The following is a 17,346-nucleotide window of genomic DNA, read 5'->3' as shown; positions in this document are numbered from 1 at the left end:
GATTTCTTCCGGACTATGAATAGGTATTACCATTAGGTGTTGCATGGTATGGTCCAGCTGCTAGGCCTCCATCATCTTTGGCGGCGTACAGTCCAGGTTCCATGAATTCCTTCCCATGCAATGCAAGGGAGGGAAAAAGTTTTGATGGAGTTATAAATCCAGTTTTCAGATTGTGGATGTGAATACATACACACAAAAAACGGCTGATGACGGTTATTGCTCTTCTTTAATTTTCATTTCTCAAGTGGGTGATGCTTTTGCAGTTTATTTTGGAGGTAATTAGAACAATTTAGCAACCAAGAAGCATCAACCAATATTTTCAAAGGAAATATTGGCCACTTACAAATGCTTTCAGTAAATGTCTTAACTAGACTAAAAAAAAAATCCTTGGCCATCTAACAGAATTACAAGAAGAGAACTGAAAATCATGATTGGTTGACTGCATACTTCCAAAAACATCATTCCCATTTCTTGGCCGCCGGTGAGGATATTCCACGGGGTACCCTATTCCATAACTGAGATATCGTTTGTTTGTTCGTAGGTGACGGCTAGGGATGCCGGCGGTTCTTGAATTCTTTCGTACGAAGACACGGGAATTAATTGGGAAGCGCCTAGGCTGCTGTTGCATTCCCCAGGTTGATGTGCAGGTGACAGATTGACTGCTGCTTTATATTTTCCTCCATTTTTTTTCTTTTTCCAACCACTCCCTCCGTCCCAAATTACTATTCGTTTTAGCTTTTTTAGATACATAATTTTTATTGCGCATCTGGACGTAATATGTACCTAGATGCATAGCAAATTATATGTATCTAGAAAAACTAAAACGAATTGTAATTCGGGACGGAGCGAGGGAATAGTTTTCATCTTTGATCTGGTCAGTCATGGGCATCGACAAGCAATGTCGGTATTTAGCGTATCTTGCCGATGCCCGATGGCATTTCTTCGTGACTAAGCTAATAACGTTTGTGAGCGCGCTGCAAATGTGCAGGATGTTGCTTGGAGACGCATGCAGATGGGTTTACCGCGTCTCGCATGCATGCCAATACCAAAAAAAAATCTAACGCGGCAAGCTAAGGTTCAGAGACAGCTAGCCGGGCAAGGATCAGCTCAACGTTTGATGCTGCAGCTGGATGATTGAGCATGAAATGAATCATTGCGTACCCTGTCATACATCTCGCAAAATAGTCACAATGCAATAACAACTGAGTCATCAGTCAGCCCTACATAACAGGTCATGCATGATGGAGCTGGACTGTTTGGATAATTACGTGCTGCGATCAATTTGTAAACTCAATCATATCCTCCTCTCAGTTTCGAGGCTTCAACTCAGAGTTTATCTCCGTCTTCACGCAAAAACGCTACGTACATTATTTTTATTTTATTATTTTTTTGGCTTAAAGTACGTGCGTGCAAGTTAGAGATAGACGAAAGCAGCGGCACACGGCAAGCAAACAGGGCATGCATGCAGATTTGATTGAAATTCAACGAGTTTAACCACGATTCTTGTTCATACCGTAACTTATGTTTTTATCTACGCGTCTCTTTGGTGAGGCTCGGGTTCCTTCTAAAATGGGAAGGAGCCGCTGCGGCGCTTCTCATACAAAATGGCTCCTGCTCCTCTAGTGCTCCGTTTTTGACATACTGGTAGAGCTCCAGCTTGCCAAAGAAGCACCGTATCCGATTTGTGTCTTCATTCGTCTTAGCTACCTACGTAGTATCTGCAAATAAAAGTAAACAGATATTTTTCATGAATTGTAAATTGCCTGTACTTCTGTAAGCAGCTGGATGGACGGCCACGATAGGCGCCACGTCCCTGGATGCATGTGCTGAGAGGACAAGCAACCGGGGCACACGTAGCCGCGCCACCCAATTATTGGGGGGTGGACCTCTCGCGCAAAAACTTAACATCATGGCTGTATGATTGCTGCTGCAGCTTGCAAGATATGCAATGCTTATACAGCTTGACTGTGCTCATCATTTTAGCGAGTCCCAGTCGATCGCATGCATTATTGGGGGGCGGGTACTCCGGATGATTTCTGTCCCTGATGAGAGCGCGGAGAACGTACTAAATCATGTTTCGTGCCGTCGGCCATTTCCATTTATACATTTATAGCCCGTTTATTTAGGCCTGGTTTGATTTCTTTGCTTATTTTTAGCACCCGTGTTTAGATATTAATTAAAAGTACTAAACATAGACTATTTATAAAATCCATTACATAAGTGGAGGCTAAACGGTGAGACGAATCTATTAAGTCTAATTAGTCCATGATTTGACAATGTGTTGCTACAGTAAATATTTGTTAATGATGGATTAATTAGACTTAATTAGGCTTAATAGATTCGTCTCTCCGTTTAGCCTCCACTTACGTAATGAGTTTTGTAAATAGTCTACATTTAATACTCCTAATTAGTATCTAAACATTCGATGTGACATGTACTAAAAATACAAAAGTAACCAAACGGGCCATTTAAAAGCGCACACACGTTACTACATCCGTCTTTAAATATATGGTATTTTGGACAATATTTAACGATTGGAATACCATTCGACCTCAAAGTTCCGATCCTCTATTTACGGAAAATAAGTAATTTTACGGATGATGATGTGAAATGGATACAACAATTATTCTTTAAAAAAAGGAGAGCAAAAAAAGCCATGCACGCATTTCTTGCACATCTCTTGATCTGATCACCGCGTCCATGTGATCTTTACCTTTCGCGTCAACCAATCATTCACGCGCGGTTTCCATGAGATGCCGTCGCCGGAGCCTAGCAGAGCGCAGCCGTGCAGAGATCTTCACTCGGTCGTCAAAACAAAAGCAGCTGCCACTTCAGTGGTTTAGTCACCGCCTCACTGACGTCACTGCGCTAAGCACGCCAACACCTGTTCCATAAGCTAGCGTTCCAAACTTAGCCTAAATCCAAGCAGTAAAATGTTTTTTATCAAAAAAAAGCAGCAAATTAAAGCGTCGTATATAGCACAGTGTTTCCACGCGTGCATTACGTGTGCCACAGAATCTACGGGCATTTTGGACCGTGCCGGTGTGTCTTGGTGTGACGGCGCGAGAAAAGGCAGGCCTCGAAAGTTTGTTGCGTCGGCCGGTGTGCGCGCGGCGGCTATGGAGTGGTGATGGAAAAGCGGCCGGCGGCAAGACCGACCGGCCGGCCGGCCGCTTCCTTAACTCCTTCAATCTTCCACGCATGCGTGCATAGTTGCTCGCCTACGACACCTAGCTTGTGGCCGCCGGCGGCAGGCCGGCCGGCCGGCTCCTACAGTTCCTAGCTTCGGCTGACGGCCGTGGAATCGGATCCAATGATTGACTGATTGATTATTGATCTACCAACTGGTCACTGCTGGTGCAACGTACGTACCAAGTACCACTGCAGTCTGCAGAGGTGGAGGAGCGAGACAAAATGCACATGGATCACCGTGCTGCCCATCGACTGCAGAACTGGACCGTAGCGAGAGCTACAGGACAGAGGCGGGTGGCGTACGTGACCGCATCGGTCCCAGCTAACCGGTTGGTTTTTGACGAGCATTAGTATCGTTTCCTAGGAGCGTCCCGTGATCTCCTTGAGTACCGGTTGGGAGCTTCAAAGGATACTAAAGGTTACCTATTAGTATCAGGTGGCACAGGATAGAGGTGAGTGGTGTACGTGACCGCATCAGTCCTAGCTAACCAGTTTTTGATGCGGTACTAATATGAGCATTAGTATCGGGTCTGACAGCTAGTTCCTTAGAAGTCTCCCATGATCCCTTTTAATACCGGTTGGGAGCTTCAACCGAAATTAAAGGTCACCCATTAGTACTGGGTGCCACCCGGTACTAATAGGTGACCTTTAGTACCCGTTGGAGCTCCCAACCTGTACTAACTTCCCTCCTATTAAATCAGGCATCTTCTTCCTCCTGCCCGAGCCATTTCCTCTAGCTCAGGCTTCATCCATTCGTGGCGAAATAGGAAAGGTGCTGCCGGATTTTTGACCATTTCGTGGGGATTTCACTCATTCAAGTGTTCTAAAGGTTAGAAACTTCATCCTCCCTTAATACATGGTTAGTATACTAAGTTTTATACTTTAGAGCTAGAGTAATTTATGATTTTTAGAATATGGTACAATGGAGAAAATTTTCATTTATATGCATGTGTTACTTAGATCTCATATTTGTGATTGTTAGAATAAGCTACAATTTTTTGGATCCTATATTTCGTATTAGTCAAAAGAAATTGATATGAGATTAGAGGAATAATTTCATAGTTTAGTCCTTTACAAATACGAGCTAAATAACTTATGGGGAAAAATATAATTTGTTTATATTTTAGTCATTCGCAAATACGAGCGAGATAAATTGTGCTACATATAGATAACAAGATGAAATAGAGGTGTGTAATGAGTCATTTTTAGAATAAGCTACAATGGAGAAACTTTTCATTTATATATTATGTTTGAGCTAAATAAATTGTGGGAAAAAATATAATTTGTTCATAGTTTAGTCATTTGCAATGCTAAATAAATTGTAGTACATAGAGATGGCTACTGCTGCTGGAGGTAGTGGTGATGGTGGGGGCGATCGTCGTTCCTCTTGCAACAAGGGGAAAACCATAGTTGGCCCTCATCATAAGCCAAAAATGAGCAAGTGGGAGAGAGCAATGCTTCGTCAACATCATGCAACTGAATTAAAGGAGGAACTTGATTTCAAGTCTGAATTCCCGGTGTGTATTGAATTTCTACATCTCGTGACACTTCCTTGAACATAACAAATATTTTATAACTTCTTTTACCATATATATAGTATTTGAGATGGAATCCGGGGAATAATTTATGCGGATACTACGTATGTGAGTTCATCCATGGTTTCGTAGGTCCCAAGCGTATAACTGACTACCAATTCAGAGTACGTATACAAATTTCTTAACAATAAATTATAATTTATTTGTTAAATTAGTTCTGATTGTGCAATCTATTAATTTACTATATAATAACCTTTACTAATGACATAGATGAGAGATACGATGGATGCCCCTCCACCTCCACCTAACCCCCAATAATGATGATCTAACTAGTCATGATGGAGCAAAGTCTTGTCAATGTTCCAAAGCCCATAAGGCAGCCATTAGACATGATTGTTTTTTTCACTCTTCTAAGGATCTATCTGGATCCACTAAGCTAATCCATCTATTATCTTATTGAACACCTAAAATAAATGACATGCAATTTGGGATGAAAGAAGTAATTTACGAGCTAGGTGTATGCTACCTGCCTTTCCACGGCCACCAAACCCGGCGACGATGGTCTCCAAGTCTTCGAAATCCAATCCAACTTTGCCTTCGATCGGCTTTGCATCACCTCTGCTGGTTAATCTCTGCATCATGGATTCTAGGAGCCGTACATGTTACATATGACAAAGATATCTGTGTGGCAGGAAGCAGAGAAGAAAGGTGGGGATGCTTCGAGAAGCCACGAGATAATGCATGATTGCTAGGATCGGACGATGGTTAAGGAAGCGGAGCCAGCCACGTTATAATACCATACAGTAGCAGTAGCAGCTGATGACTCAGGTTGATGTGCTATCAGCTCAGATCATCTCGTTGACCTGTTGCAGCTGACTCACATTCGCATTACCCAATGCCCCACTTCGGCTTCTGCCTTTTTGTTCTTCCAACTTTACAGCGCTCGTCACCTGCAACAATGTCGATCGGACTCGACTGATCACTATCAAAAAAAGGACGACAAGGAACTCCGCGGTGCTTTTTTTTTTTCCTCCAAAAGTACTTGGCACAAATATGAAGACGTGCCATTGTTAAATCAAAAGGAGACATCACTGGTATGCTAGCCGCACAGCTTGATGATAGTCAGGGCGAAGCCACGTTGTCTCTACGTGCACCAGGTAAATTTTTTATTTACCACTAATTAGACTCAAAATTACCATATAATCCTAGTAAAATTTACTTAAGGAGTGCATCACAGTCAATTCAGCGCTACTTTCGCCACTGATGATAGTGGTCACTGAAAAAGACGCTCATCTAAAAGGACGAGAGTGTTGGGGTCAATTAAGTCGTGATTTTCATTTCTTTGGTGTTACTAAGAAAGCTGTTTCTTTTACAAAGTTAATATTAGTTTTTTTACAAAGTTAATATAAGTAAATAAGTTGTTTTGCAACTGATCGATCACTATCCACACAGCTTGCTTACAAGGTGGATAAGCGACTTAATATAAGTTTAGAAGGTGTTTAAGGGGTGCGGACAAGATGGTTAAACCCATTTAAACGCCTGTTTGTATTGGGGGGACTAACATTGCACATATATTTTAATGAATGGGTGGTCATCGCAAAGTTTGGAGCCTTTGGTCATGAGCCTCGACATGTACCTAGAAGTTCTAGCCTGAATCTTTTTTTTCTTCGAGATTGGAACGGGAGGGAAGAAGAGAAGTCACAGCTGTGAGAAGTTAGGCCTACCATGGAGACCTTAGGCCAATGTAGCCTGAAATTATGAATCAGGGTCTAGCCGAACAAATTAAGTTTGGGCCCGGTTTCAACGGCAACATCATGTCAATGCTGTACGTACAACTGGGCCTCTCCCCGATAGTGCGGCCCAATCTCGGTCACCGAGCCTGCCTGCACCTCTCTCAGCAAGATGGCCCACTTAACTTCAAAAAAAAAAAAGATGGCCCTCTGCTCAGTAGATTAGCCCACGATGAAGTTTTGCTCTATTGGGCCATCAAGATGCACAAGGCCTAAATATGGTATGATGTTTTTTTTTCCAATTTATCCCTCAATTTTTTTACTGTAATTATTGTTGCTTCGAAGGATAGACAAAATTGGAGATATAGTACATGAGAAATCCAAAGTCCAATTATTCAAATTAAACGGTAGAGTTGGGCGTCCTTTGATTATGAACAAAACGAATTGCTGGATTGTCATGCTCAGCCGGTCATCGTCGTGCCAGTTATCAGCTGGATTGTTGGTAATTTGTCATGGTCAGGTTGAACATAACGGAGTGGAATCGAAATTCAGAACTGATGACAGGCACTTGGGAGCAACAGCATGCAAAAGGCTTTTTAAGGAAGAATCTGTCGATTTTGCTAATGTCATACTGGGCCCTCATGCCACTCCTGGGAACAGGAAAAAATATAATTGAGCCAGAATTTTTTAATGGTTCCATCATCTACTAATTTATTCAATTTTTTTCTCTGCTGCCTGATGTTGACATTGCAGCGTCGGTCACCTGTGCGTTGATCTTCACTATGCTGCTCCCTGTCTTCACCATACATGTTGTTTACTACGCTGTAGTTTCTTTGTTCGGCAGCTTCTGAGTTCTGACACTGCCAGGCCTGCAATACAGAGCGTAATGGAATCTGGTGGAGAACAATCCCAATTTTCAGGCACATGCACGGGGTCATTGGGGTGGTTACGAATCCAATCCAACCCTATCAACCAGCCTTGCTTGCTCGAACCATTTCTTTTTTTTTTATCGAACATGCTCGAACCATTTCTTATTTGACAGGAACAGTGCTGCCCCTGAGCTGTCCATTTTGCTCGCACCAATATGATCTGCATTGGCAGGCACAGTGCTGTTCAGGCATTCCCATCAGCCTGCCACTGACAGTGCACAAGATCTTATTTTTTTGCCTCTTAATTTAATAATAGGCTGGACAATGAACAGTTTACTTGTAGGGGGTACTCATGATTCATTTTGCACAAGATCTTTGATCAGTTAAGTTACTCTTGTTGCTAGTTGATGAACACAATATGAAATGGGTAGATTACAACTTTTGAATTCCTGGTGATACATAAAAATGCAAAGTTTTTCTTTGACGTGTCATGGCGCAAATGCGAGCCAAGACCATGCTTCCTCCGTTTTTAAATATACCACTTTCAAGACAACCTAATTAATTAGAAAAACAAAATAAGTCCTAAAATGACATCTCTTTCACGATCTGGGTGTAGTGCAGTTGGTAAGCTTCCTTGCGATGGATTCTTTCCATTCTAATTCGAATATTAGATCTAGTATGGTTGTTTATATTTCTTCCTTCATTGTGAGCAGATATGTCCATCCACAGCAAAACGTTTAACGTGGCTCTGTCAATCTTAAAATCTGTCATTCTTTTATCTTCCATTTTATCTTCCATTTCCTTAGAGCAACCTACTCCGTAGCTAGCAGCGGTTAAAGTCCTACTTTAGAAAAAAGTCTTTGCTTCCAAATTTAATTTATTTATTCTGTATACTATATTTATCATCGGAGTACACAGCCTCATGGACCATCCATCCAGATTGCAGAAGCTGTTGCAAACTGAGCATAGCTCAGCTGATAAGATTCCTCGTCGTGAAATCTGCCGAATCCTCAATTCGGCACTGTTGCTTATATTTTTCTAAATTTATTTCAGGATTTAACTAGTACTATTCTTTCGGTGACAGATGACGTGCCCGTTGAGGCGCCGGTCTTTCGGAAGTGTCGTAGCATGGACGAGTGCCCCGTGAGCGACCGTGTGATTTGAAAAAAAGTTGCAGATGCTGTTCCTCTGGCACCTGCCAGCCTCAGAGCGACTCTAAACGTTTCGGGCGATCTTCCTCGGGCAGGTCCCCAGTCAGAGCGCGCCCGCCGTCGGCGGTGTCGCCGCCGCCGCTGCCGCCGCGAGGACAGGACACACGCGCGTCCCGAGGCACAGCACCAGGTGCGGTCAGTGCGGAAGCCTCGAGCTGCACGTAACTGTCGTGACGGAATGACAGGAATACCCCTGGGTGTGGGGCCAAGCCAACCCAACCACCGCGGCGGGGTGGTGGTGTCGGTGGAGTCTCCCGCCACGGCAGCCGGGAAACGAGATCCACACGCGCACACGGCATACCACCACCAACTAACATGCACAACAGCAAAAGGGAAAAAGGGGGCCCACTCTGCCATGTGGGCCCGGTCCTTTTCGTGTCGGTCGTGCACCCTCGCTAGGGCCACAGCGACAGTGCGGGACTGTGTGCGTGTTGGAGAAACTGCCTGTCGGCTGGCTGTTAACCGTGATCGTGAGGTTAGGGGTGAGTGGCAATACGAAAAAAAACGAAACGTGTGGTTCACTGCTAACTACTTTGGTCATGCAATTCTTGTCGTGTATCCGTTGTTTCTTTATTTGCTGTGCTAAAACTCCTAGAAAATATTTTGGTCATGCAACCTCGCTGATTCGTTAAAAAAAGGAATTCCATGCAGAGAGATACGATAAGTGACGAAGCTAGAAATTTTACATAGGAGGGCCGACCAAACATATTCGGCAAAATATCATTGCATTTGCATAGCCACTAAGGTTAGAAGAAGAACATTTCTTTAATTTTGGTTATAGTGCTCCTCATATCTTTATTGCGTACAAATCGTTAATAAGTGTTTGTTTATCTATTATGAACCTGTAATTGGAGTAAAATTAAGAAACATACAATTATTTTCTCACCTAGTTACCAATTAGCTGAAGCAAAATAATCAGAATCTAGTATAATCCGCTAAGAATTAGCTAGATAAGTTGATAAGATCAATACAGCTGCTAATTAACGTTTCATCCAAATTGCGCTGAAGCTAAGTAGGAGGTTAAAATCGAAGCTAAGTAGGAGGTTAAAATCAAAGATTCTCCTACTGGGGGGGCCATGGCCCCTGGCAGCACCCCTCCGCCACTTGATATGATTCATGGGTAATTCAAGAGGTGTTTGGATACCCCGTCCGCCACTTGATATGATTCATGGTTAGTTCAAAGGGGTGTTTGGATATCCCTGCTAAACTTCAGCACCTGTCACATCGGATGTTTGATACTAATTAGGAGTATTAAACATAGTCTAATTACAAAATTAATTGCACAGATGGAGTCTAATTCGTGAGACGAATCTATTAATCCTAATTAGTCCATGATTTGGCAATGTGGTGCTACAATAACTATTTGCTAATGATGGATTAATTAGCCTTAATAGATTCCTCTCGCGAATTAGACTCCATCTGTGCAGTTAGTTTTGTAATTAGCTCATGTTTAGTCTCCTAATTAGCATCCGACCATTGGATGTGACCCTGCTAAAGTTTAGCACCTCGTATCCAAACACCCCTCAATATTCAGTTACTCCCTTTTTTTAAAAAAAAATGGGCATGATTTTCAAGACACTTGTATGATTACTGACGATGTTCTACAAGTACGAAATCACCGTGATCTTCCCCGTGTGTTGCTGCCGTAACATTCTCCATTAATAGATTTGGTTAAAAGGCTGAAGCTGAAGACAAGCACATTATCTTGCAATTATATCACATCAAAGTTAGAGGAGCGACCAAAAAATGGTAAATTGAAAGAATATTTTGTTCCCATGGAGGCAATGATGACGTACCTTACCATCATATCTTCCACTAAATATCTTGCAATAGAAGCTACCATATAAATCCACTATATGCCCATATTACTTTTGTTGGCTAGCCTCACATTTGCCATAATAAAAAGACAAATTAAACTATGCGTGATACAATTTGTCTATACTTTACTAGAGAATTTACCAATTAGAAACTTAGATGGCATGTCGTTCTTTAATGGAAACGGATAGACTTCTCCTATCTTATATGTTTTCTTCAAAACATATAAAGCTGGAAAATCCAAATATAATTTTTATCCAAATATTTACTCAAAAATAAGAAAGCCCTCTAAATTTTGATTAAACACGCCAATGGTATAATCTTTAAGATATCGCAAATACCACAGAGTTATTTAGCTTCCGGCCTTTGCTGCTACTTGTACCATCTCACGAGCTCAACAACACAGAAGTGATTTCAGCTATAAAGCTACAAACTATTCTAAATTCATCATTGGTGTATGATATTCAGCTCCATAATTTGGAGCTGTTGGGCTTAATCATCATTTTATATGGGATCACACATGCCACATTTCACACTTGTGCACCTACCAATTAGACCAACGCCAGCGCTGCACTTCACTCCCACGGTCACATTCTCCGTCGGTGCCCCGTGACCGACAGCGCGCCCTCACTGCCACGCGGGCCCCACGGGGTGCCAGCTCACCCTTCTTCCACCTCCCGCCTCACTGGCACGCTCTCCCCCACCCGGCCACACCCCCAACTCGGCAATAAACAAACCCCAAATCCCGAGCGGCCAAGCCCACCAAACGCATGCAATTAACTCAAATCGAAATCGCCTCGCCGTTTCAATAATCTTTTGTCAATTCTTAATCCCGAGCGTCGAAAGCGACAGCGGAACCAACTCACGTTGCCGCGGCTTCCGCCATCGGTGCGGTGCCCTGTCCTTTTCTCCCCCCTTTCGCTGCCCTGCCTCGCGTAGTTAAGCCCAGCCTCCGCCCCACTACCACTACTAGTAGCAGCACGCGCTCTCTTGCAGCGGGAGATGCGGTGCTGATCCGTGCCAGCACCTGCTCGGATCTCGGGAGTAGCGCCGGCTTCGGCTTCGGCTGCAGCCCAGGGCCAGCCAGCTCCTCGTCGGTTCTTGGCGAGCTCGCGCGCCATGGAGGGCGACGCGGATGCCGTGGTGAGTGGCATGGGGATCGATCCCGGATTCTCAACTGCATTCCATTTCGTGTTGGGGGTGGATCTTGGGAGAGAAAGACTGAATCTTGTCTGCTGCTGTTGCGTGTGTGCAGAAGTCGGGCAGGCGCGGCGGCGGGCAGGTGTGCCAGATCTGCGGCGACGGCGTGGGCACCACCGCGGAGGGGGACGTCTTCGCCGCCTGCGACGTCTGCGGATTCCCGGTCTGCCGCCCCTGCTACGAGTACGAGCGCAAGGACGGCACCCAGGCGTGCCCGCAGTGCAAGACCAAGTACAAGCGCCACAAGGGTAATTTTTTCTACAGCCTCTTCTCCTTTCCCAATTGTTTTGATCCAGCTTCATCTGATCCCAATTTCGGAACAACTCAACTCGGAAAGTTTCGATCTTTGATCGAGAACAACAGAAATGGTGGGTTCTTTTTGGTTCTGGTGGATCTCATGGCATTTTCGTCAGGGGGAGCATATTGGCTCTGTCGCTATCACTGGATCCTATTTTAGCTTGTAGCAAGGCCTAGTCTTGTCTTTGTGTGAGTTCCGTCGAATTGTAGTTAGGGAGGAAAAAAATAGTAACTGGAGTTGTATATGATGTGACACTATAGACTTTTAGTCAATAATAACAAGTATGATCAATACATTTGTTAAGCATATGCTGAACTTTGAGTGAATCCTTCAGGGAGCCCAGCGATCCGTGGGGAGGAAGGTGATGATACTGATGCCGATGACGCCAGTGACTTCAACTATCCTGCATCTGGCAATGACGACCAGAAGCAGAAGATTGCTGATAGGATGCGCAGCTGGCGCATGAATGCTGGGGGCAGCGGGGATGTTGGCCGCCCAAAGTATGACAGTGGAGAGATCGGACTCACCAAGTATGATAGTGGTGAGATCCCTCGTGGATACATCCCATCTGTCACTAACAGCCAGGTTGGTGCTGCGAATTTTGACATATTTTGCTCAAAATATGTTGGATATGTGCTAGTGCTTACTCTCTTGAATTGGATGCGCAGATCTCGGGAGAAATTCCTGGAGCTTCCCCTGATCACCATATGATGTCCCCTACTGGGAACATTGGCAAGCGTGCTCCGTTTCCCTATGTGAATCATTCACGTATGTTTTTTTTTCCACCATGGTCTCTAACATTTCAGTTTGTAGCAGATGTCTGATGTGAAGATCTGATGATTGTTTCTTGCTCCTTGCCAGCAAATCCATCAAGGGAGTTCTCTGGTAGCATTGGAAATGTTGCCTGGAAAGAGAGAGTTGATGGCTGGAAAATGAAGCAGGATAAGGGAACAATTCCCATGACTAATGGCACCAGCATTGCTCCCTCTGAGGGTCGGGGTGTTGGTGACATTGATGCATCTACTGATTACAACATGGAAGATGCCTTACTGTGAGTCCCAACTCCCTCCGTAGCACACTCATGTTTCACAGAATCATATGTTGTTTAGTACTAAATTGTATTTCGTAATTAGTATCGACTTACATCTACAAAAAGGAAGATATATAAAAAAAGTAGCTTGATTTACTTTAGCTCTGCACATCATTGTAAGAATTTGGAGGCTCACCTTTATGTTCCAACTTCCAAAATTATGGATCTGTTAAGAATTTTATGGAAGGTCACACATCTTAACCTAGAAAGGGGAACACTATATTGCAACAGTTTGTTAAATCTACATAAATGCTCAAACCTGTTATGCTTAAGGCACTGCAATGCTGGGTAATTGTTTCAATGTGTCTTCTCAAGAAAATGTGTATAGAGTAAATTATCCAACCATTTCTTGTTATGCTTTCTGACATAACTAATTTTGTGCCATCTGAATTGCAGGAATGATGAAACTCGGCAGCCTCTATCTAGGAAAGTTCCACTTCCTTCCTCCAGGATCAATCCTTACAGAATGGTCATTGTGCTGCGTTTGGTTGTTCTAAGCATCTTTCTGCACTACCGTATCACAAATCCTGTGCGCAATGCATACCCGTTATGGCTTCTATCTGTTATATGTGAGATTTGGTTTGCTCTTTCCTGGATTTTGGATCAGTTCCCAAAGTGGTTTCCAATCAACCGCGAGACTTACCTTGATAGATTGGCATTGAGGTGATATCTTTTACAGTTCTGTTGTACCTTGTCAAAACACAAACTAGATTTTTTCATATCACTGATATTAGGGTTGCATTTTGTCTAACAGGTATGACCGTGAAGGTGAGCCATCTCAGTTGGCTGCAGTTGACATCTTCGTCAGTACAGTCGACCCATTGAAGGAGCCTCCTATTGTCACTGCCAACACTGTTCTATCCATTCTTGCTGTGGATTACCCTGTGGATAAGGTCTCTTGCTATGTATCTGATGATGGAGCTGCAATGCTGACATTTGATGCGTTAGCTGAGACTTCAGAATTTGCTAGAAAATGGGTACCATTTGTTAAGAAGTACAACATTGAGCCTAGAGCTCCTGAATGGTACTTCAGCCAGAAAATTGATTACTTGAAGGACAAAGTCCAGCCTTCATTTGTTAAAGACCGGCGGGCCATGAAGGTTTGTCTTCTTTGTGAATTAAATATATATTGATTTTCTATGTTGTAATCCAATACTAATGTGTCTTAACTGAAAACTTGTTGCAGAGAGAATATGAAGAATTTAAAGTTAGGGTAAATGGCCTTGTTGCTAAGGCACAGAAAGTTCCAGAGGAAGGATGGATCATGCAGGATGGCACACCATGGCCAGGAAACAATACCAGGGACCATCCTGGAATGATTCAGGTTACCATATTTCTAATACAGAATGGAACTTCTGTTACTCAACTGACTGCTAATGTGCCTGATAATATCTTTTTTTTCTTTTCTCTTGAAAGGAATTTTCTTTGCTAACTCCTCTTTCTTGATCATACTCAGGTTTTCCTTGGTCACAGTGGTGGCCTTGATACTGAGGGCAATGAGCTTCCCCGTTTGGTCTATGTTTCTCGTGAGAAGCGTCCTGGATTCCAGCATCACAAGAAAGCTGGTGCCATGAATGCTCTTGTAAGTAGTTATATGTTACACAAATGTCAAAATTATCAACTTCACTTCCATATGTTGGTTCTGATGGCAGCTTTCTCTTCCATAGGTTCGTGTCTCAGCTGTGCTTACCAATGGACAGTACATGTTGAATCTTGATTGTGATCACTACATCAACAACAGCAAGGCTCTTAGGGAAGCTATGTGCTTCCTTATGGATCCTAACCTAGGAAGGAGTGTCTGCTATGTTCAGTTTCCACAAAGGTTCGATGGTATTGATAGGAATGATCGATATGCCAACAGGAACACCGTGTTTTTCGATGTATGCCTCAAATCATGTTTTAAAATTCTCCATTAATATCAAGACTATTGGGTGAACAAGTTTTAAAGTTTCTAACTAAATTTCTGGGGCATTTCTGTTTACCACAGATTAACTTGAGGGGTCTCGATGGCATTCAAGGACCAGTTTATGTGGGAACTGGTTGTGTTTTCAACAGAACAGCTCTATATGGTTATGAGCCCCCAATTAAGCAAAAGAAGAAGGGTGGTTTCTTGTCATCACTCTGTGGTGGCAGGAAGAAGACAAGCAAATCAAAGAAGAAGGGCTCAGACAAGAAAAAGTCACAGAAGCATGTGGACAGTTCCGTGCCAGTATTCAATCTTGAAGATATTGAGGAGGGAGTTGAAGGTACACCTTTATGTTTATAGATATTCATGGCTAAGACTAATTTTTAATTTCTCAAATTTGTACCTTTTTGTTGCATGCTGTTTTTACTTGTATATTTTTGGTGTTCTAAAACATGTATGCATGTTGGCATTTATTGATATGTCAGGTGCTGGATTTGATGATGAGAAATCACTTCTTATGTCTCAAATGAGCTTGGAGAAGAGATTTGGCCAATCCGCAGCTTTTGTTGCCTCCACTCTGATGGAATATGGTGGTGTTCCTCAGTCTGCAACTCCAGAATCGCTTCTGAAAGAAGCTATCCATGTCATAAGTTGTGGCTATGAGGACAAGTCTGAGTGGGGAACTGAGGTAACGTAACAATCCTCACATCAACACTGTTTTCATTTTTCTTATGGAGAAGGGGTGGATATACAAATAACATGGAACTGGAGTAATGAGCAACTGTGAGCACATGATTGTGAACCCTTAGTTCACATCACACCTTTTGTTCTATTGTCGTTGCAATTTGATGACCATATGTTGAAGTTAGCATGAGTAAGACTTTCTTGGTCAATGGTAACAAGTTTGTTTCAAATTGCAGATTGGGTGGATCTATGGTTCTGTGACAGAAGATATTCTTACTGGATTCAAGATGCATGCACGAGGCTGGCGGTCAATTTACTGCATGCCTAAGCGGCCAGCTTTCAAGGGATCTGCTCCCATCAATCTTTCAGATCGTCTGAACCAAGTGCTCCGGTGGGCTCTTGGTTCTGTGGAAATTCTTTTCAGCCGGCATTGCCCCTTATGGTATGGCTATGGAGGACGCCTGAAGTTCTTGGAGAGATTTGCTTACATTAACACCACCATCTACCCCCTTACGTCTATCCCACTTCTCATATACTGTGTTCTGCCTGCCATCTGTCTGCTCACTGGGAAGTTCATCATCCCAGAGGTAAGCATCGGTTACACAAAATTGTTCTTTATTACAAGGAGCATGGAACAAAAATGCTGACTGAATCTATTTTGGAATGCAGATTAGCAACTTTGCTAGTATTTGGTTCATCTCTCTCTTTCTTTCAATTTTTGCCACTGGTATCCTTGAGATGAGGTGGAGTGGTGTTGGCATTGACGAATGGTGGAGGAATGAACAATTCTGGGTTATTGGAGGTATCTCTGCCCATCTTTTTGCCGTCTTCCAGGGTCTTCTCAAGGTGCTTGCTGGTATCGACACCAACTTTACTGTCACCTCAAAGGCCAATGATGAAGAAGGTGATTTTGCGGAGCTCTACATGTTCAAGTGGACAACCCTTCTCATCCCACCAACAACCATCTTGATTATCAACCTGGTCGGTGTTGTTGCTGGTATCTCCTATGCGATCAACAGCGGTTACCAATCATGGGGGCCACTCTTTGGCAAGCTCTTCTTCGCCTTCTGGGTGATTGTTCATTTGTACCCCTTCCTTAAGGGTCTCATGGGTAGGCAAAACCGTACCCCAACCATCGTCGTCGTCTGGGCAATCCTTCTTGCTTCAATCTTCTCCTTGCTGTGGGTTCGTGTCGACCCGTTCACCACCCGTGTCACTGGCCCAAACACCCAAACATGTGGCATCAACTGCTAGGAACGTGGGGGATTGTAGAAACAGAAAAATACCCCGAGTCATGTTTTTGAGAATACGAAAGTGCCCCTGCCACCAATTGTCTGTTAAGTTATAAGTAGGTGGCTTTATTTACAGCTACGTACAGACCAGGAGATATTGTTTATCAGAAAGTTACTTGTGTTGATATGCATTCTTTTGTTGATAAGTTATACTACTTTGTGGAGAGTGGCTGACAGACGAGTTTTGTAATGTTATCAAGAACAAGAAAAATAAGTTAGTTTGCATTCTTTTAAGTATCATCTAGTTTACTCATCTCTTGCAGTATTTACGTCACAGAATATGAGATCGATTATTCTTCATTTGTATAATCAATCTGGTGCTCAAGATGTGCTGTAATTGATTGATGCAGAAGCATGTTTTAATGGACTGTAAATAAGGTCGCAGTAAATACTAATAGGCTGCTGAAAAAGATCAAAGCATACATTCATAATCTTTTTCTTCGTACGTGAAACTTGTGTGTTCTGATTACAAACATCAAATGTTCGAACTTTTTTGGAATGTTCAAAAGGAGATTTCTGCCATG

At 43.1% G+C, this 17,346-nt stretch overlaps 1 protein-coding gene across 1 annotated transcript; it reads left to right on the top strand.

Moving 5' to 3' along the window:
* Positions 1-11,270: 11,270 nt before the first annotated feature.
* Positions 11,271-17,075, top strand: LOC101759117 (probable cellulose synthase A catalytic subunit 8 [UDP-forming]). The gene is made up of 14 exons (XM_004955740.4): positions 11,271-11,495; positions 11,608-11,800; positions 12,185-12,435; positions 12,519-12,618; positions 12,712-12,901; positions 13,337-13,603; positions 13,695-14,040; positions 14,127-14,264; positions 14,397-14,522; positions 14,608-14,820; positions 14,928-15,186; positions 15,332-15,534; positions 15,767-16,117; positions 16,200-17,075. Exons 1-14 carry the CDS (start codon positions 11,472-11,474, stop codon positions 16,782-16,784), a joined length of 3,246 nt encoding a protein of 1,081 aa, XP_004955797.1. The 5' UTR covers positions 11,271-11,471; the 3' UTR covers positions 16,785-17,075.
* The last annotated feature ends 271 nt before the right edge of the window (positions 17,076-17,346 follow it).

This window comes from Setaria italica, chromosome II (genome assembly GCF_000263155.2).
Source record: "Setaria italica strain Yugu1 chromosome II, Setaria_italica_v2.0, whole genome shotgun sequence".
NCBI lineage: Eukaryota > Viridiplantae > Streptophyta > Magnoliopsida > Poales > Poaceae > Setaria > Setaria italica.
The sequence above is the reverse complement of the archived record's forward strand: the minus strand, read 5'-3'. Positions and strand labels throughout refer to the sequence as shown.

Bases quoted from the DNA above. Each gene is read 5' to 3' on its own strand.
- LOC101759117 (XM_004955740.4), top strand. From the start codon at position 11,472: ATGGAGGGCGACGCGGATGCCGTG. The intron at 12,436-12,518 runs GTTGGTGCTGCG...TTGGATGCGCAG, and splicing joins CATCTGTCACTAACAGCCAG to ATCTCGGGAGAAATTCCTGG. The intron at 13,604-13,694 runs GTGATATCTTTT...TTTGTCTAACAG, and splicing joins CTTGATAGATTGGCATTGAG to GTATGACCGTGAAGGTGAGC.